Genomic DNA, 22285 nt, shown 5'->3' on the forward strand with positions numbered 1-22285 from the left:
TACTGCTCATAAGATGATCCCAGAGGAAGGGAACGAGGAGATGATTTTCACAAGTTCCACTGTTCACCTAAAATTGCTTGAAAAGCTGCTATGGAGGATTGGGGAATTGTCCAAAGCCGTGTGGGAGGAGTTGGTATGAGAGATGCAAAGGAAAAAGGGAATTTACAAAACCACTTACTCCACCCCTCCAGTTTCTGCAGAATCTTACTCCCTTCAGTGAATCTTACTCCCTTCAGTGAGTTCATCCATTTACAGAAGGGCTAATCTGGATCTAGCCCAATGAATATGGCCAACTTTAGCCCAGTAGATTTCAAGAAAGAAGCTAAAATGGGGACCAGTTATTTTATTTCACTCACCCCTCCATGGGATGAAGAGCAATGGCACGAGGCTTTTCTAGATTCTGCCAGAGAAGCACCTTCCTGTGGGTGCCATCCAGGTTTGCTACTTCAATGCGAGATGTCCCAGAATCTGTCCAATACAACTTGTCATGGATCCAATCGACAGCCAGCCCACCTAGAACCCATATGAAGAAGGATGTCTGGAATTAGCTGAGGTTAGCTATTCCCAACCTGATGCTGCCCAGATGTTTTAAGACTACAAATCCAATAATCTAGGGGCATCATTAGGGGGCTGTAGGCCAAACAAGATAACACCCTAAGGGTGTGTGTGACACCACAGCTCCCCAAACATCTGTCTTTTGGCCGAAATGGGCTGTGGCCTTCACCTGCATCCCTTTGAAACACTGAAAAGCTTGTATGAATGGGACAAAGCTCAGTGGGAGGTGAAAAGAGAGGCCTCACATTTTTTTAACTTAAATTTTAATTTTTTAAAAATTTTTTAAAAAATATTTTTAATTATTCTTTTAAATTTTTCCTTAAAAAGATTACATCTTATCATATTTTCCCTTTAACTACATGAAACTATGTACATGTAACTACATTTAAACTGTGTGCATGCTATTGTAATTTGAAGGTATAATTTTAATTTTGCTAGTTGTTTATATCACAGCTATTATAATTACATTCAGTGTGATAAATGGGAATTAGGATTTATAAGTAACATTAGTACAAAAAACATTACTAAAGATTCTGCATAGTGTGGTATGGGAAGTCAGTGGGGAAGTGACACCATGAGTTATCACACCCAGTGATGCCAATCCTAGTGATACCTTTGCAACAGCAAACTGAACATGCAAGTAGAAATTGATGGAAGCTGCAGCACAAAAATATCTGGCGGGCACCAAATTAGAAAAGACTGATGTAAGCTGTGCAACAGAATCCTATTAAGAAAAACCAAAGAAACTTTTCTGTTCCACAAAAGTGGGGTGGGCAACTATGGCCCTTTAGATTATCCTGAACTGCAATTCTTCTGATCCTTATTGCTGGCTAGGACTTCAAGGAGTTGCAGTCAGCCAATATGTTGAGTACCACAGCTGCTCACCTCTGCACTAAAATAAAATGGGAGTAAGAGCCCTCTATTATCCCTTGCCCAATAAACGCAACATGAGATGGCATATACACATATATGAAGTGAAGATTTCTGACTCCTTGTGATGCTCACCTGGACTCTCCAGTCCTGTGGATACTACCTCCTCCACATTGCTACCATTCAGGTTGGCCCTCATGATCCGGTCCAGTGTGACATCAGACCAGAAGACTAACTCCTTGCTATGGTGAAAATCAAGTGCAATGGCATTTTCTAGGTTGTTCAGAAGTAGGGTGTACTCTGAGCGATGGGGTAAGACCTGCCGGATATCGATCCGATTGGCAAAGAGCAACACAGGCTCTGGACCTGATGGACACAAGCAGACAGAAAAAAGAGACAGTATGATCAGGCAAGACATCAGTTTAACTGTGACAAACACAGAACCAATTCATATAGAGGAAACCAACACAGAAATATTATGCAACAAGAAAATTCATCCCCACACAGCTATTCTGATTTGGCTTTTCTGTCAGTCAGATATTCTCCAAAATGTTTTTTGCACATGGAATACATTACTTTTTGGACTCCAACTACCAAGAACCTCCTCCTCCTCCTGCCCCAAGCCCACTGGCCGTACTGGGGAAGGGATTCTGTGAGTCATAAATCAAAAAGTTCATTTGTCTAAACATTGATTATGCCACCTGTTCCAATCCCACACCTATTTATTTTGCTGGTCAGAACCCTTGCTGCTCAATCAGTGTTGGGAAACTGGCATAGTTCTGCCATGTGACTTTTCAGGAATCAGATCAAGCAGGATATCTAAACTGCAACTTTTCCCTCCTGAAAAAAACAGTTCACACGAATATGCAAAATCTCCTGGTTCATCTCCTGGCAATAATATTAATCACACATTTAGTTCCAAGTTCTTTTACATTAATTCCATTGGATCTTACATGATGCCCAAATACCTGCAAAAATGCTAAAGGCACACCTGCATAGGTTGCCTGTTCTCACTTGAATTTTCTATTTTCATGATAAGCAGGCAGGCAGGGGTGAAGAGAAGAAAAGATCATGAGTCTAGTCTAGCCACGAGAATTATGTAACCTGTGAAGCTCATGTAGGCTGCAGTGCAGACCCCCAGAATCCTCATTTCCCCTCTCACACCAATTTTCACCATATTCATGGTCAATCACATTCCAAGAAACATCCAGGAGTCACAACAGAGCATTTAACCACTATTTTATGTTCCTCCCCATCTGATATAGGCAAAAACAAAAGCAAGCAAGCAAGCAAGCAAACAGTAACTAAATCCTACCACATTCAATGCCAGATATAGCCATTTGGTCACTTCCAGTTTTTAAAAAGGGATTGTTGCAACTCACTGAGGTCTTGGGTGGAGGAATGGTGCAGCCCTCATATCCTTAGGGGTGACTCATCCTGGTTTAGTGCATGAAGCAAATAACAATGGAGGATTCTACACCAAAGAAAAACTGAAGCCCTAAGCAAAACCATTAATATCAGATCGGACTCAGCTATGGCTTCTGTGTTGGTTCTACAGCTGCAGGATCATCATCGCTCCTCAATCAGAAGAGGCGGGATATAAATAAATATTCATCACCATCATCATCATCACCACCATCGGCTCACAAGAACAGAGTATTCCTTCTTACCCAGTGCTTTACAGCTGCGTTTGTCTGGGCGAAGCTCATAGCCATGTTCACACCAACACTGGAAGCCCCCTTCACTGTTGGTGCATCCTTGGCTACAATAACCTTCCTCTGCACATTCATTTACATCTGGAACAGGGAAAGAGAAATGGAATTACTACCTCTTTAAATGTATAAAAGAGACATTTGCCCCCACTTCTGGATTCCACTCTCTTGCACATACGCTGCTCAGTACAATGAGAAAGAACACCTATTTGTTAGTTACAATAACATCCCACCTTTCCACCAACAAGTTCAAGGAAGCACATATGATGTAGGTCAGACACAGAAGACAACTACCCAGCCCAAGATCACTCAATGAATTTCATGGCTCAGTGAGAATATGAACCTGGATTTCCCCGTCTATTATTCCAACCACTACATCTTTCTGGGACACCATGCTGCAAGTACTCCATCAGACCTACATGCCTCCTAAGAGCCTTTGGAGCAATCATTCTCCCTCATTCAGATGTTTTACTGGAGGTGGGTGGGTTCCACCTGCATCTCTCCCATGTCTTCCCACTACTTCTTCAGTCTTATCATGGAAAAAATAGGTGAGCAGGGGTAGATGGAACAGATGCAGAATGTGCTTTGCCTGTTAACACTAAGAGCTACCCATTTGAAATGATCCCTTCCATCTACCAGGAAATCAGCACAAAATCATTCAGACATTTCAGATTAACTGTGCAGCTCATTTTGAATTTGTTCTACCCCAGGGTCTAGCACTGCTAGAATACCAGCCAGGCCAAGTCAGGGGCCTGGGCACGAATCTGAATCCCACAGTGACTCTAGTTGTAGCTGTTCAAGATTCTACCAACAGACTAAGTTTTTTGTGGGTTTTTCGGGCTATGTGGCCATGTTCTAGAAGAATTTATTCCTGACATTTCACCTGCATCTGTGGCTGGCATCTTCAGAGATCCCAGCCTTCATTTCTCTGAGGATGCCAGCCACAGATGCAGGCAAAACGTCAGGAATAAATTCTTCTAGAACATGGCCACAGAGCCCGAAAAACCCACAAAAATTATGAATGCCTTCGACTTCAGATTGAGTAAGCTTTACAGCAAAATGGGTCAAGCCACCTTGAATTCCATAAATAAATAAAAATAAATAAATTACCCTGACATGATCTGCCATCCTCCAGAAGCCTGTAACCTGTGTGACAGGTACACTGCACTGTCCCTCGAGTCATCTGGCACTTCTGGGCACAACCTCCATTGTTGAGATTACAGTTTTCCTCACCAGTTCGAGGACCTGTGAAACAGAAATGTCAAGCTTCTTCCATGCGACAGTAACTCAGAACTCAGCTACCGTTTACTAAACTATTATTAAAAAGGTAGCAGAAGCTCCGCATGGACAAGCTGTTCTGGGGTAAGGATGCAGGTGTGGAAAGAAGCATAACAACAACAACAACAACAACATACCTGTTTCTCCAGGAAAATAATTATTCTTTTTCCAGATAGGAAACATTTCCTTTCAGAAACAGCCTGTTCTTTTGCTCTCTTAAATAACCTTTTTGAGCATGGTATAGAATTTGATAAGATTATATGGGGAGCAGGTTCTAAGACCACTAGGAAGACCCTTTGACTCACCTTCCTACAGTGCCTTTTCTCTCCTACTTCAGCATACCTGAAGCCTACTTCCTATGCGGTCTTTCTAACAACCTTCCCCTTCTCTATCAACCATGTTCATTTCCTTTCTCAAAGATATTGGGTTCCTGATCACGCTGGCAAAATCAGTAATAGTCAAGGAACTCTTGTACATATTTACAAGGCTCCCATGATACTGAGGATAGGAAATGCCTTGGTGTACCTTCAGATGTTCACCCCCAACTTCCAGTAGCAATCCAGTGGCATCCTTCCTTTTGAGATCTCTTAAATGCTGGATTAAAAATTGCCTCTGCTCGTTTATAGTAGCCCACCCAGGTAAAGGATTTTCCTTCTCATCTCTGCTACTCACTCAAAAGGCCAGCTCAGTTGTAGTACCTATTCCCAACTCTAGCTTAAACAACTGTTGAGATCTGTAGAATCTCTTCCTGCAGCCTCTTGTGCCTCTGGGATTAAATCTCAAATCAGTTATGGGCAACTGGGATGGAATGAGTTGTGAATCAAAACTTACGGCAGTTTTGTTCAGGGCTCTCATCACTGCCATCTCCACAGTCATTTGCACCATTGCAAAGCTTTCTCAGGCCAATGCAGCGTCCATTCCCACACAGAAATTGGTCAGGAGCACACTGGGGACTCCCTAAAGGGGAGAAAAGAAAATTAGTGATACTAAGGGCTAGCAAATATTTTATTGCCATTTGCAGCCACATTCCAGAAGACAGCAAAGCTTTTCCTCAACATGTAAAACATATACCTTAATTCCTCTAATGAAGGTTGTTCACTGTATGATCTTTCATGTACATGCTGATTCATTCTTCCATTTCCACTGAATGTCACAGAAATGGCTTGGTTTGTTTGTTTAAAAAACTGACTTTTAAGTGATTAAAGTACTTAATATTATCTATTGTTCTGGCTGTATTTACTATATCTTGACCTGAACATTTTTTTAGCAAGGCAACTAAGAACATTTTAAACATAAAATTCTACAGCAAATATTAAATATCTGTTGGTGGGGCAAACTGATTATAAACCTAGGACCACATTAAAATGCTCACCATATATAATAATCTAATAAAGTCAGGATTCAACTGGCTCCTTGAACTAATAGAAGAAGCTTATCAGCCAGTCTCTGAAAAGGTGAATTCCAAACTCCATGAAGAACCCAAAATGTCAGAGGACAGGGAAAAATTAATAGACCAGGAAAGAGACACAGAAATATTACTTTCTAATTTTAGTTTTATTTGTTCTGACCCTTTAATGCCCTCCCTTTCCCAACCCCACCCCTTGGAAGAGATTCCAGTCATACCTACACATGGATATTTAGAAGGTCAGTGATCTTTATACTAACATCGAGAATCAGGATCTAACGGTTTGGCTTATCCAGGAAGGTAGGGGTGAATAAAGTATGGCCATCCACATGCTGTTGGACTGCAACTCCTGGCAGCCCTAGACAGCACAGCCAATGGGAGTTTCAGTTCAACAACATCTGGAAGAGCAATGATTTCCATCCTCATAAGAGAAACCAAAATCTAGAATTCTCTTCCTAATTCTGGACAGTATACAATTTTAACAGCAGAACTTCATTACAGGAATGCTGCAAAAAAAAAAATTCAATGATTTTCACCTGTATCTTCACAGTTTTCCTCATCGCTATTATCAGAGCAATCATCTTCTCCATCACAACGCCAAGATAAGCGGACACACCGGCCAGACTTACAACGGAACTGCTCAGCTGTGCACATTGATGTGGCTGAAGGAATGAAAATGAGAGTTAAGTGAAACTGACCTGTTGGCTTCACACCTTTCTTTTAGCCACTAGTTTTATATCATCAGCTACATTCTCCCCCTCATCCCCCACAATCCCCGCAAAAATTACTCACTGCAATTTTTCTCATCTGATTGGTCATCACAGTCGGAGTCACCATCACATCTCCAGCCAGCATTAATGCACAAACCACTGTTGCACATGAACTCTCCAGAGCGACATGGTTGATGGGAGGCTATAACAAAAAAAGATAACATGCTGCAATCCATGATTCTGTTGAGCCCATATTTGAGTAACAAGCTCATGTCCTTTCATTACATGTTCTGTTGCTAAAAATCTTTAGATCCAGGTTGTTCTGGCTATTCACTCCCAATTTTAGGGAGGATGCCAGAGGATAGCAGATTAACTCTCTAAAATATTTTCCTGCTATTCTCTTCTCAGAATATAGAGAAGTACTCTGGATTTTTGGAAAACATCTGAAGTTACACTGGCTGGTGAGCCTTGATGGCTGAGAGATTTGGAGTCGTGGTCCAAAAAAAGTAACTCTTTTGAGTTCTAATAGGAACATGGTACTGGGATTTCACAAGTTGGATGAACTTTAGGTTATCTATTGATCCTCTTGGATCAAAGCTGTACCTCTTATCTCTATTTTTCTGGATTTGTTCACTCATTTTGAGGACAAAACTTGACAATACTTGATATAGTGGTCTCTTCTTTTACGTGGAGGATCCATTCCAGACCACTCCCACCCCCTGTAAAAGAAATTGTGCATATGCTTGAGCCCCGTAAGAAGTAATGGGGCTCATGCTTGCGGTGGTGCAGCGGCGTGCGAGCATCATAGGTGCACATGCTATTGTTCCTTCCAGCATGCGGCACTGCTTCTTCCAGCACTGCTTCCAGCGTAGGCTGAAAGCAGCGTATAATGTGCCCACGTATGATGCAAGCACACTGTATATCTGACTTATTTTCTAAGCTATGAAAGTGAAATGTTTCAGTTCAACATGCCCATCAACCTGCCTTCATGCCTTCCCTGGGTAACTTACAACAATCAGATTCATCAGACCAGTCTCCACAGTCATCATCTCCATCGCAGTGATAGATGTCCAGGATACAGCGGCCATATGCACACTGAAACTCCTCCAGACTACATGTTGCTGCTGGGATATCTGATGCTAAAAAAGAAACAACCAAAGCTAAAATGTGACTCCTCCAAAACACTCTATACTTTCTGACCTGTAAACAGAAAACTTACTGTGAGAAGGGGAAGGGAACAAAATGGACGCTCTGAACATTAGCTTTCCACTGCACTGAAAAGTGCTACAGTACTGGTTGCAATGGAACACAACTGCCTGCACACACAGTATAGTTTTAATTCTGAATAAATCAACCACTGAGGTATGAAATCTTTTACCACTCTTCAAGGAACAGAAACATATTCAATCTGCTTGCAACCAAGTGTCACAGAACTTTGTCTTATCAGCTCTTATATAAGGGCACTTGATTGATAGGTAAAAAGCAGTGACCTACTGTAATCAGATACTGAGAGCGGAAAGATTGTACACATTCAGGATGGCAGGAAGATAGTACACAGGGCTCCCTTCATGTACACACCAGTTATAGAAAGAATATCACACCACTAAAGAGTAGCCCGGCAGCACTTTTCAGTAGTGTCACACCCTTGTGACTTGCCAGAAAGAAAAATCTGGACATGCTCTTCTAAATATTAAAAATTCAGTGATAAACTCTAAAAATTTAGTGCGTTTAACATATGCTTATATCCACCATCCTCGTCTCATGTATGAACTGCAACAATAATGTGTATGACATAATGTGTCAACTCACTTGTGAAGAACCACAAACATTTCAAGCACTTACCAAGTACTAGCGCATGCTGTTCTCTAAAGGCCTGAAGAGAAAGCTAACTTACAAGGTAGCTTTAGGGTAGCATGGAATTATAATTTTCCACATACCTAGAGACACATCTAAATATGACTAAGGGACAATTGCATGTAGTTTTCACATTAGCCAAAGCAAAGCTGTTGGTTTGAGGGCTATGATGCCACAAATGATTAGCAGAAGGCACCAAAAACAATGCAGGCCTTTGCAGGCCACTGTTTTTCCTCAAAATTTAGAACAAACACCTTTTTTGTGCAAGAATTCTTCCCAAACACACTGACCCCGTGCAGGTCCCAGTATAATCCAAAACAAAGGTTTTATAATGGACAGAAAAGAAACTTCTAAGGAGAAGTACACAGGAGAAGAGAATTCTCTGTGTTTGATAATGTTCCCATGAATGCATGATCAGATGGTAGATTCAAGGAACCAAAAAATCAGAACCAACTAGCAGAAACAGAAAGAAGACTTTGGGAAGAAATCTGAGTGGCATTGCCACAGCAAAAGATGGTGAAATATTCAGGTATAAATGAATCTAAGAGCATGTCAGGAAAGAGGAGCAGACAACTGAAGAATCTAATGGCCCTGTCATCAAGACAATTCGGTTTTCTCTTCCATTCATCTCACTGGCCAAGCATTTTCTTCAAATCCATATTAAAGCAAGCAGACAGTGGTTAGCTTGAACGCTGAGGAAAGCAAAAGTAGATAGTTGATTACAGTTTAAAAGTGAGGGGAAATTCTTCACTCCATGTTTTGACAGCGAAGAATGTATCTATATGGTAAGGTAAAGTAAGGTATCTTAGAAACACAAAGGATTAAGAGGATATCTTATTAGTCTCATTTCACCCTACAAGGTTAGGTTATTGCTCCTCTCCCATTCCCAAGGCAGGCATGTATATTAATAACCAGAGGAGACACAGAGAATGGAAAGGCGAGAATGATGCTGGTTTCTTCTTTGTGTCTCTTACTGGCTCAAAAATCTCTGCAGCTTTGGCACCTTGCCAGCTCTCATTATCTGAAGAGATGAAAGACAACCTCTTCATCCGCACCCGAACCCCCCACCCCTGTTCCCCATCTCTGCCCTTCAGAAGCTGGCAGGCCTGATTTTCTCCCCACCCAACCAACAACCCAACCCTTTGAAGTTTCACCCTATCTAGAACAAATTCTGCAGAAATGCCCTTCAGACAAAAGTACGGAAGGAAAAAGAAAGTTCTCAGGTTTGCACAAAATCTACTGTTAGTTACTTCTCAAATAAAGGAGTAAAGGCATAAAACCGGATGGAAGTGCTATATGCCATCACTTAACTCCAAACTCTTTTAACTCACTCACAATAAATTCTTAAACAACCAGTCCAGAGGGCTTAGGAAAGGATGATCCAAATGCACACAGGCAGGAAGAGAAGGGAGGAAAGAGTCCCAAGAAGACATCTCTCAAGAGAGTTTCTTCAAGTATTTTCAAGCACATATTAAAGCAGATCTTCTGTCTCAAAGTTTACTTTATTAAAGCCACTTTCCCAAGCTCACAAAAATCTTTGCTCAAGGCCTTGTTCAAAGTCCCAGTAATCAGGAAACAGACAGGGAAAACAGCTTCCAGCTGCCAAAAGATACCAAGTAGATACAAAACAAGAAACATGTTGGGCTTTTATTGGGCCAAGTGAACAAACAGACTAACATTAAAAAATACAAGATGTTCAGCTATCATAGTAATCCCATAAATTTAGGTACACAGAGCCATCTTGCAAACAACCTACAGCAGTAAGAGAAGTAAGACATGGGTGGACTGGTTTGCTTACAGACAATGAAAATACTTGGACAGTATTTATTTGTCTTCTTCCAAGAGGTAGGGGCAGGAGAAGGTAAATGTTTTCAAGTTTATGCAGCATGTGTCTCTAAGTGTGGAAATGATAATGGATAATATGGGAAATAAACATTTCCAATATAACTCTATGTGTCACATAATACTTTGAAGAGCAATGGTCAATATGAAGAAAAACTGTCAAAAATAAAATAAAACATCAAAAGTAAATATATATATATATACTCAATTCTCTCTGAATAATACAACAGATTCCTTAATACCTATTGTATTTCCTTTAAATACATGTGGATTTTCAACTTCCAATAACTTTTTCCATTTGTATTCCACTATTAGAGTCATTCTAAGAAGCATTACTGTGAGAGAATACATTGCTCTTTCAAAACAAGAAGAAAGGAATGGAGTTCTGTGAGGTTTCAGCTATAGTAACTGATCTCCATTTTCATTTCAAAACTTAAGAGACACATGCTGTTATCAAAGGGAGGAGAGGGTGATGTAATTTTAAGCAAGGATTTGGACTCATGAATATGATTTTGGCACGGTGCCTGAACAGATTTGCAGTACTAATCTATGTACTCTATTACACCATAGCATGGCAGAGTCACAATGAGACACTACATAAACACTGAGAACACTGAAGTACACCTGATGTGCATTAAAGAAGGCTCTGGCTGGAAGCATAAAGAAGATCTGAGGTGCTGGAAACCATGAGGGAAAGAGGATACTTACGGCAGTTCTCCTCATCTGAGCCATCCTTGCAATCTGTGTCACCATCACAGAACCAGTGTTCAGCTATGCAGCTGCCATCACTGCAGCGGAATTCTTTGTCCGAACACTTCCTCATATCTGCAGGACAGATGAAGGACCACTTCAACTGAAAGCATACCCTCTTAAGGACAATGCACCCTATATAGCTTCTTGGGAACCAGATTTTACTTTTCTAACCCTTGAGGGTGTCTTAAAACCAGAACTTGGAAAAGCTTCCTTTTGGATTAGAACCTGCAGCATCCCCTGGCTAGTATGGCTTGTAGCTCCCAAAGAAATTTACTTCCTGCACTGATCATTATTTGCATGCTTAGTTTTCTAATATTACAAAGTGGTGTTTTTTAACAGATAAACAGAACAGATTAAAAAGCACAGATACACTGCACTGGTAGTATTCAGATACACTGATGAACTACTATGAAGTATGATGATTTGGCTTGTAAGAGACACTGTGCAAACACAACCCTCCAGTTGTAACCTTTACCAAAAGAAAGGAAGGAAGGTTGCTTAATATAGCAAGCCAATTCTGTAATATTTTCCTCTATGATGGTTATTACCAGCTAGGACAGTAATTCTCATTTTTAAAAAAAATCTCCCTAAGGAAACATAACTGTAGACACTGGTCTTTGTTTTGATCACAGAAACACTGAAAAACTAGCCCCTTGTGCTATGATGAACATCCACTACTGGGAAGCACAGCAAATGAGAATCTTGCAAGGCATCATTTACAGGCCATCACTCCAGGATTGCAATCCTACTAATACTCTGCCTAAAATTCTAGAGCACCTGGTTGTACAAATGCCAAGCAATGTTTTATTTATCACAGTTTAGATGCTAACCACATTGTTCATCACTGTTGTCCCCACAGTCATTGTCCCCATCGCAATGCCATAAGCTGCGTATACAGTATCCATTTTGACACGAAAATTCATCCTCCTCACATTCCCGTGGAGCTGTTGAGACACAAGGTATAAAAAGGAAGAAAGTCAAAAACAACATGGAAAAAAGTATTTTATTACAGCCTGTTCAATAATGAACAATTGTTGTGCTGTAACCTATGCCCTTGTAGCTCTAGGCATCAAGCAGCCCAATCTGTTACAAAGCATGCTGTTTGGTAGGTAGCATACTTTTTTCAATATTGTAGCTGCTTTTAATGTATTTTGGAATGCTAAATTTAAAAACACAATTAAAATGTCATGGCACACGCTGTTCTTTCACAAATTTAATATTTTTATTGATTCAGTTATTATTCAGCTTTGATTAAGTGTGATGCTGACATTCCAATGTGATTTCTTTTAGATTTCTTTTGAACGGATTTTTGTGTTTCATATCAGGAAATTACAGTCATCCCTCCATATTTGCGGCTTTGATATTTACGGATTTGATTATTCACGGATTTCATTAATATGTTCTCTCTAGGACTGTCTAGGTCCTCCAGTGCAACTCTGTGGTCAACTTTAACTAAAAGTTGCACTGAAAAAAAATAGCTACTTCAGTGCCATTCTATGGTAAGTGTATGTTGGACATTGACCACAGAGTTGCACTGGAGGACCTAGAGATTCCTAGAGAGGTGTCCTCTCAGGTAAAAACAGTGTTTTTGTTATTTGCGTTTTTTCCATATTCACGGGGGTCTTGTTCCCCTAACCCTAATGAATGTGGAGGGACAACTGTAAAGTGTTTTGAAAGTCTGTAAGAATATTTTAACCTCTTACTCATTGCAGAATACTCAGCACAGATTTCATTAGCTTTGCTGAATGTATTACTCTCTTTTGCGAGGAATGTATTACCCTCTTTTGTGAAGAGGTTCTAACATTTACAGTTCAAAACTAGCACAGAGACAGGAAATTTTTATATCTAATGGTGAAACCGTATCTGTAAGTGATACCATGGGATCCTGTGTACCTGGTCTGCCTGAATTAAAGCCATAAATTACATTAGAATGTCTTCTCCCCAAAAATGGGCCAACTCGATTGTAAAGATGCTTTCACTGCATACACTGTGAATCTGCTGTTCGTGGATGCCACTATCAAGGTTTGTGTTTAATTTCATCTCTTCCACACCTCTAGTGTTGATCTGAAGTTGAAGTAAAGGTACAAGAGGAGTCATTCAATGTACCCATACTTTGAGTTGCCACAGGGAGGGGAGTGATCTGTGGTTCAAATTTCATTGGTTTGAGATGAACTATTCTAACCCCAACTTGTTTGCTTTAAATTAAAGGACCCCCCCTTTGCCTTTTGAGAGATAAAAAACAAAACACAGTCAATATAAAGCAATACTAGTAAAATTCCAAACGCTCATCAAATCCAACCAGCAGCGAGATAATGCATACCAAATTTTACTGAACAAAAAACATATTTTCAAACAGGACCCAAAAGTATAGGGAAAGAGGTACTGCATCTTAAAGAGCTAACAAAGCCCAGCTAATGAAGACACCTACTGTGCCTCCAACCACAGGGAGTTCCATACTGTGCCTTCCAACTGATAAGACCCTTACTCAAGCCACTGCTCTCTAGGCACTGCCCACAGGCAGAACTATGAACAAATCCCATCCAAAAATTCCAGGCTGGTACCTACTGGGTGTGGATCTCCAGCAAGTACTTGGGCTCCCATGCTCTTTAGGGTAGTGATACTCAAACTTTTTACTCTTGTAACCCACTTTACATCTACAGTCAGCCCTTCTCATACACAGATTTTTTATACATGGATTCAAGCATCCACGGTTTAAAAATGTTCAAAAAAAGTATAATTTTCATATATCAAACATTGATTTTCCATTTTTATAAGAGACACCATTTTGCTATGTCATTATATTTAATGGGACTTGAGCATACACGGATTTTGTTATACACAGGGGATCTTGGAACCAAACCCCAGTGTATAACAAGGGTCCACTGTACATGTGGGAGCTGCATAATTTTTGTTGTTCTTGTTGTTGTGTGCCTTCAAGTAGTTTCTGACTTATGGCGACCCTAAGGTGATGCTATCATTGGGTTTTCTTGACAAGATTTGTTCAGAGTACGTTTACCATTGCCTTCTCCTGAAGCTAAGACCATATGACTTGCCCAAGATCACCCAGTGGATTTCATGGCCGAGCAGGAAATCAAACCCTGTTGTCCAAAGTTGCAGTCCAACACTCAAGCCACTATGCCATCCTGGCTCTCGTGTGACATAGTATATGAATAAAAATATTTTGTTTGTGTAGTGTGCATATTTTCATTTATACATTCATGTATATTCATATTTTAACATTTTATAAGGAAATAGCTCTCCTCTTCCTCCTTCTCTCCCTCCCTAAGGCAGAGGCTCCAAGCACCCTCCTAGCCTTTCTCTTCCCCTCCAGGGCTGGAAAGGTTTGGGAAGAGGAGGAGGAAGTGGGTGAGATCAGGGCCTCCAAGTTCCATGCTCCCCTTGAACAACTCTCACACACCCTGTGGGGCGTCCCACTCCACTGTTTCAGAACCACAGCTTTAGGGACAAGGAAACGTCAATATCCTGAAGTAGGTTCGGATATCAACAGGCACATGGAAAATCATTTGTAATGTGACCCCAGGTTTACAGACTGTTCTGTAACTGACTAAAGGCATGCTGCATAAGTTTTTCAAGCCTCTAAGCCATCTGAAAGAGCAGTCTCACATACAACACGTTGCAGTAGTCAAGATGTAAAGTTACAAAGGTGTGGAATACTGTGCCCAAACTATTCCAGTCAAGGAATATCACAGTTGACAAACCAATTAAAGATGAAAGTAGACCCTGTGAGGCACTACAACCAACACAAATATCTACTCAAGTAATTAGTTACACATATATTTCCAAGAAGAGCCAATAATAATGGCGATAACATTTAAATTCTTTTAATAAAATGATTCTGCATAAATAACTTGTCACTGGCTGACTTACGGCAGTCCTGCTCATCAGAATCATCCTCACAGTCATTGTCTCCATCACAGACCCATGAACGTCTGATACATTTGCCGTTGTCACAGTGAAAATCCAAGGGGGAACAAGTGGGTAGCACTGCAATGCAGGAAGAAAAGAAATTAAGACACTGGGAGTAAATAGAAGTTTTTATATGTTTATTTTTTAAAATCTTATACATAAGGAAAACAGAGAAAATACATAATAATAATAATGGTGTTGGCGATATAGTTGCAGCAGCAGCAGCAACCAGAACATTTGTAGCTTAGCAGTGTTGCCATATCTAAGAAAATCCTATAACTCTTCCCCAAATCCTTCATTATCCAATTTGGCTCTTCCTAAGCTCAGTTTCTATCACCAAGAAAACACAACGCTGCAATACCTTCTGAATTATGCCAAAAGGACAACTAATTACCCCTCCCTTGTAGATCCCAAGTGCATCTCTTTGCTACTATATCACATCAAACAAATATTGGTGGAGAGATAACTAAAAGTAATGCTAATTCAGCAGTGAAGTAGGCAAGTGTTTATAGGAAATACATTCTGATCTTTTATATGAAAAGAAGCATCTTACAACAGAGCATCTTATGACAAGGAGCATCGTACAACAGAGCACTCATTTGAAGCTGTGGTGAACTTAAGGACACACAAACCCTATAATAATATGGAGTTCCAGGCATCTCTGATTAACATCTCTCACTTTCTTTCCTCAGAAGGAGGCAATTATATAAGCCAAGAGACAGCCTTCCTATTACCTGGCTAACTGGAGGTCTTGAAAAATCTGCTAATGATATAGTGACTGCAGTCATTTTGATCTCAATGCAAACCAGTATTTTCAGTTCCTCTCACAACTGAAAGCAAATCCAGTTTCTCCTTATCTTACTACTGAAACATGTCTTCCAGTGCCAAATTTTTTTAAAAATATTTCAACCAAAAGACACAAGGCAGGTAAGTCAGCCTTTCCACAGCTACTCACAAGCAAACCCGCCACAGAATGATGTAAAATTAGATCCATTTCTTAGTCTTTGGCCTGAGCTCCAAAGCAGGGAGTGGAACAGCCTCATCATGCCTCTCACTCCTGAGTATTTAAAACTAGACTATGACCTCAAAATCAGAAAACAAATACTGTTGCAGTGTGGGGGCCTCCTTTTCACTTTTTCCATGAGTAAGTCACATCCTCCTGAATGATATTCTGAGTCTCTTCCCCTTCTTATGGTTTTGCTAAATAAGCAATGGCATATCCCTCGCCAGCTGATTGGAGTAGGAGGAATGATGAAGAACAGCCATTATCTTGACATGTGGAAGTGAACAACAACAACGAAAGCAAACCTTTATGTAGCCCACATCCAGTGGTCTCAGACCTCATGACATTTTTGCAAATCACCACAAAATATTTATCCCCAAGCTCTTTGCAATTTATTTCATCCTATGCTTTCTTGATATTACCTACTTTCCCTCTTCACAAGCCCCAAAAAGATCATGTTTGCCCAAAAGGCTGTCACTTCTCAGTTCAATCCCAGTCAGATAGGCAGCTCCAGTAGGAGGGGATGTGTCACATAATTCCTCACACAGTTGGCATCCTCTAAATTAAGGGCACTGAAGTCTGTGTTCTTCCCTTGTTGTTGTTTGAGTCAACTTCAATTCATGGCAACCCCATGAATGAGACATCTCCTAAACCTCCCTATCCTCATTTACTCTGCTCAGGTCCTGCAGGCTCAGAACTGTGACTTCTTGACTGAGTCTATCCATCTGATATGTGGTCTTCCTCTCTTCCTACTGCCCTCCCCCTTTTCTAACACTGTTGTCTTTTCTAGTGACGCATGTCTTCTCATTATATGGCTGAAGTACAACAGCCTTAATTTTGTCATCTTGACTTCCAGGCAGAACTCAGGTTTGATCTGTTCTAGGATGCGTTAGTATGTCCTTTTGGCCACCAACAGTATCTTCACAACTCTTTTCCAGCACCACACCTTGAATAAGTTGGTTTTCTTTCTATCAGATTTATTTTTTGTCCAGCTCTCATGGGGGATGGGGAATACTGTGGCCTGGATGATCCGGACTTTAGTGTTCAGTTTTATATCTTTGCACTTTGGAATATTGTCTAGTTCTTTCACAGCGGCCCTTTCCATTCCTAGTCTTCTTCTGATTTCTTGACTGTAGTTTCAGTTCTGATCAATGGTGGATCCAACGTATGGGGATTCTTTAACTATTTCAATTTCCATGTTGTCTCGATTGAATTCATATAAATCCTCTGTAGTCATCATTATTTTTGTTTTCTTAATGATCAACAGTAAGCAAATCAAGATACTCACTACTTTGCTGACAACGAGACGGTCTATGCTGATCTGAAGAAAAGCATTTGTAACTTTTTTAGCTAATAGGAAAAATCCAACTATTTGGCCTACTGCTGCTAAGCCTGGAGTTGGGGGGAAATCTGCTTGCTGAATATAAAGGTGATCTAGACTTTCAAGAACAAGGCGCCCCGGTGGTGCAGTGGTACTGCAGCCACAGAGCTGTAAATTCAATCCCAGGCAGCGCTCCAAGATCCACTCAGCCTTCCATCCTTTCACAGGTCAGTAAAATGAGTACCCAGCTTGTTGGGGGCAATTGGCTTACACACTGTAAACTGATTAAAGAGTGCTAGTTCACTGATAAGCACTATAGAAATGAACTTGCTATTGATATTGCTATAAGAATGACAGACTGTAAAGCAGAAGTTCTCTGATCTGGGAAACTGGAAAGCAAAAGTTTTCCTGAGCTTTCTATTGTTCAAATTCAGGAGTACTGGTCCTGGACTACTGGCTAAGAACGCAGGGGCATCAAAAGGGTTGAAAGATATGTCTTTTTTAAAAAACAGCTTTTGGATCTCAAGCACAGCAGTTATAAAGGAAAAGCAATGCAGGAATATTGTACTGTACTTCAGGTTGCTGAAAAAAGAAACATCACCCCTTTTGTTTCTCCTTTCAGTTAAACAACCATATGCAACAACCAGGCAGCAAGAACACATTTTAATACTTTATAAACTGTTTGTCTGGAAAGACTCTTTCACAGCTGCTGTGAAAATGCATATACAGGTTTCAAACAACAGTGCTACTCAATGTGGCCAGCATCATCTATCCCATTGAGAAAGAAAAAGAAAACCCTTTAGAAAAACTGAAGCTGTCATCTATATAAAGGCTGATATTCAAATGGACAGCATAAATCAATCATGACCCACCCTTCTTTTCCGGGATGAAAGAAACTCTCAGCCTTGTAAGAGGCTCTGCTTTCAAGGGCTGCCAACTATGACTTAGAAGGGAGTAACACAGGATTTTTCTCCTGACAGGTGTGTTCTCCAAAGGAATGACATTAGTTCAACAATGTAAAAAAAAAAAAAAAAAAAAAAAGGAAAGAAAGAAAGAAAGAAAGAAAGAAAGAAAGAAAGAAAGCACCAAGAAGAAGATGGTGACTACAGAACTATTTCCATCCCTGCTGGTCTACTGATACTATCTTCCAACTGTCATCGGCTGGGCTTCTTCCTTACCACCAAACACAGGGAATAGATGAGGAAAAGAATGCAGCAGTAACAAGAGAAAGAGGAAGAGAGGCATTTCCTTTGAAAGCTAGGAATGTCACTCAGGATAGTCAGTTTTGCTGGTATGCTTAACATCCAACCACCTGGAATCAATGCTAAAGTCTATAAGAGCCTTCTCTAACTTGGCGACTTCCAGATGTGTTTGCCTGTGACTCCCAGCTTCCCCTGTCAGCAAAAAAAGGGTAAAGAATATTCATACAGAAGAGAATGGGATTGCGATAGGAACAGAAAGTGATGCGATGTCACTTGTACATTGCCAAAATTCTGGTGTGGTCCAAAAGGACAAAAAATGAATCCCTGTCCTCCACGCAGTTGACCAAGCATGGAAGCTGGCACTGGAAACTAGCTCATGTAAACCTGCTCCCCTTCTATGTGTTTCCATTGCATGAGGCTTGTATATTTTGAAACTTGATTAGCTTTTTCTCTATTGGCAGACCTTTTTGTTGATCCAGCCTTTGTTGACTTGCCATTACAAAAGGCCTTCTAATTGGTGTGTACTATATTTTTATCATCATCATCACCACCACCACCACCACCATGTTTTAGTTGCCTTTTAAACTACTATAAATTCTGTTTTAAATTTAAATCATATGTAATATGATATTTTTGCTTACCGTAATTTGTTTTTACCTTCTGTATCCTCCCTTGTTTTAACTGTTCTTTATTTTAACTTACTGCAAAATGCCTTGGCCATGACAGTTTCTATGTATGGCTGCGAAAGCTGGACAGAAAGAATGCTAATAGGAAGAAAGTCCACTCACTTGAAATGTGGTGATGGAGGAGAATTCTACAGTCTACAGACTGCTGTAGAGGCCAAAGGCTAATGCAATTTTAGGCTGCTTCAATAAAAGTACAGTGGTGCCTCGGGTTACGAAATTAATTCGTTCCGCTGTCAATTTCGTAACCCGAAAGGCTTTCGCAAGCCGAATTCCCATAGGCGCTAATGGGGAAAAGCCGCGATTCCGTGTGAAATCGCGCCGAAAAGCACCAAAAGTTTTTTCGTAACCCGAAAAAACTTTCGTAACCCGGAACAATGTTTTCCAATGGGATTTTTTCGTATCCCGAAAATTTCGCAACCTGGGTATTTCGTATCCCGAGGTACCACTGTATAGTGCCTAGATCAGGGGTAGGCAACCTTTTTGACCCGGGGGCCGGGTTGCTGTCCCTCAGACAACTGGGGGGCCGAAGCCAATAAATAAATAAATAAATAAATAAATAAATAAATAACTATTTTAAAATTAAATAAATAAATAAACCAAGATAAATGTAGGACAAAATTTACAAATAGAGGACACTTTATAAAAATGGAGGACATGCAAAAAATTTCCTGTTTTTTTTTTTAACAAATGTTAATATAAATACATGTTTCTGAGGCTTCTATAGACAATTGCCCCCCTTACCCCCCAAAGGCCCCACGCCCTCGCCATGGGCCTCTCGTGCGAGGGCACGGGGCCAAAGGCCGCTCGTGTGAGAGGTCCTGCCGCCGACTGCCCCGCACCAGCAGCAATCGGCGGCAGGACCAGGCTAGGGCTGATCCCATGGCCTCGCCGGGCCAGATTCGGCCCACCCCTGGAAGGGAAGTAATAGTGCCACTCTATTCTGTTCTGGTCAGGCCCCACCTGGAATATTGTGTCCAGTTCTGGGCACCACAATTCAAAAAGGACATTCAGAAACTGGAGTGTGTCCAAAGGAGGGTGACCAAAATGGTGAAGGGTCTGGAAACTATGTCCTATGAGGAAAGACTCAGGGAGCTGGGGATGTTTAGCCTGGAGAAAAGAAGGTTAAGAGGTGATATAATAGCCCTGTTTAAATACTTGAAGGGATGTCATATTGAGGAGGGAGCAAGCTTGTTCTCTGCTGCGCCAGAGACTAGGATCTGGAACAATGGATGCAAGGTCCAGGAAAAGGGATTCCACCTCAACGTTAGGAGGAACTTCCTGACAGTAAGGGCTGTTCGACATGGAACACACTTCTTTCCTTGGAGCGTAGTGGGGTCTCTTTCCTCGGAGGTCTTTAAGCAGAAGCTGGATAGCCATCTGTCAGGTATGCTTTAACTGAGAGTTCCTGCATGGCAGGAGGTTGGACTGGATGGCCCTTGTGGTCTCTTCCAACTCTATGATTCTATGATCCTATGCTAAAAAGACAAATAAATTGGTTTGAGAGCAAATAAAGCATGAACTCTTCTTAGAAGCCAAGATGACTGAACTGAGACTATTGTACTTTGGACAAATCATGCAAAGACATGACTCACTAGAAAGGAAAATAATGCTTGGTAAAATAGAAAGCAGTAGAAAAAGAGGAAGACAGCATTTCAGTTGGATAGACTCAATCAAGGAAGCCAGAGTCCTGAGTCCATAAGATTTGAGCAGGACTATTGGTGACAGTGCAGCTTGGATATCTCATTCATGCAGTTGCCGTAAATTAAAGTCGACCTGATCGTAGTTAACAACAATAAAGCTGCCTCGTGTCCCCATATTGGGAGAAAGGTAGGATATAAAATAAAAATAAATAAAGAAATACATGAATATAAAAAGGGATGACTAACACCATACAGTTATGAAATGGCTTAGGAGAAAATGAGTTGAAGTTGATTTTTGCTTTCTCAAAAAACTAGAACTTGCAATCACTGAATGAAGTGGCTTGGTAGTATTCTCAAGAAACAAGTCAGTACGTACTTTTTCACAGATAACATCAAATTAACCTGTGGAACTTCTATTGTTACAAGATGTAGTAAATGACTTCATGGGCTGAAAAGGAGACAGGCAAATCATTGGAAAACAGGGTTATTAACAGCTACTACCTATGACAATTAAATGGAATCTCCATGTCAAGAGACAGTATAACTATAAGTCTTAAAAAGAAACCAAACAGTGGAGATGTGCTTTGTATGCCTTCTTGGAGGACGTCCTCTGAAATAGAATGCTGAAATGCAAAGAATTGGAGTTTTGAAAAGTGCTTTCTGGAGAATGCTAACTCCCAGAATTCCTCAGCCAATATTGTACAAGTTAAGTCTCCCTTATCTAAAATGCTTAAGACCAGAAGTGTTTTTGATTTCAGTGTTTTTCTGATTTTGGAATGTTTGCATATACATAACGAGACAGCTTGGAGATGTGACCCATGTCTAAACATGGAATTCATTTATGTTTCATACAGAAGTTATATGCATAGCGTGAAGGTAATTGCATACACAATTTTTTAAATATGAAACAAAAGTTTGTTTACACTGAACTATAAGAAAGCAAAGGTGACACTATCTCAGCCATGTGGACTATTTTGGATTTCAGAATATTTCAGATTTTGGAATTCTGAATAAGGGTGACTCAACCTATAGACATTGTAGTCCAAAAAGCAACTTACAATCTCTGGATAAGATAGATATTTCTTTTGGGCTTCCCATTGTTCACTCAGGTTTGTCTTACGCATTTTTGTTACTGTGACATTATTCGATCCACACTATTTCCAGTGCACTGTTAGCACTACCCATGCTGAGAACCATCCCAGAGGTTTGCTAAAAAGGACAGCACAAAATCACAAGAAATATAGTACCTGATCTGTGTTCTGTGCAGACAAGCTACTTTTTTCTTACTAGCTTCTTGGGGTTTTTTTTACTATAAATTTTCTTTCTCTTTGAGAGGTCTGGGTTTTTTTTTCTCAGCTGATGCTGCCAATTATAACAAACAGCACATTGCTGTACTCACTTCAGCACTTCAGCAATATGGTTGAGCCTGACTGACTAAGAAAATAATTTACTAACCATAGGTAAATAGGTTCAAAATTAATTAATCTACTCTTACTTACACATGCCACCCATTCCATAAAAAGAACA

General features: G+C 40.4%; 1 protein-coding gene across 1 annotated transcript in view; it reads right to left on the reverse strand.

The window, feature by feature from the left end:
* The window catches only part of LRP4 (LDL receptor related protein 4), a 135480-nt gene that overhangs the window by 40160 nt on the left and 73035 nt on the right, over window positions 1-22285 (reverse strand). Inside the window, exons 3-13 of the mRNA XM_089523127.1 lie at window positions 14868-14984; window positions 11810-11923; window positions 10935-11051; window positions 7541-7669; window positions 6613-6732; window positions 6357-6482; window positions 5247-5372; window positions 4248-4382; window positions 3096-3221; window positions 1561-1791; window positions 357-513 (exon numbers count right to left, since the gene is read on the reverse strand). Coding sequence (XP_089379253.1) covers window positions 357-513; window positions 1561-1791; window positions 3096-3221; window positions 4248-4382; window positions 5247-5372; window positions 6357-6482; window positions 6613-6732; window positions 7541-7669; window positions 10935-11051; window positions 11810-11923; window positions 14868-14984 — 1498 coding nt within the window. The remainder of the gene's footprint in view (window positions 1-356; window positions 514-1560; window positions 1792-3095; window positions 3222-4247; window positions 4383-5246; window positions 5373-6356; window positions 6483-6612; window positions 6733-7540; window positions 7670-10934; window positions 11052-11809; window positions 11924-14867; window positions 14985-22285) is intronic.

This window comes from Sceloporus occidentalis, unplaced genomic scaffold (assembly GCF_023333645.1).
Source record: "Sceloporus occidentalis isolate IW3139 unplaced genomic scaffold, rSceOcc1.0.p SCAF_4, whole genome shotgun sequence".
Taxonomy (NCBI): Eukaryota; Metazoa; Chordata; class Lepidosauria; order Squamata; family Phrynosomatidae; genus Sceloporus; species Sceloporus occidentalis.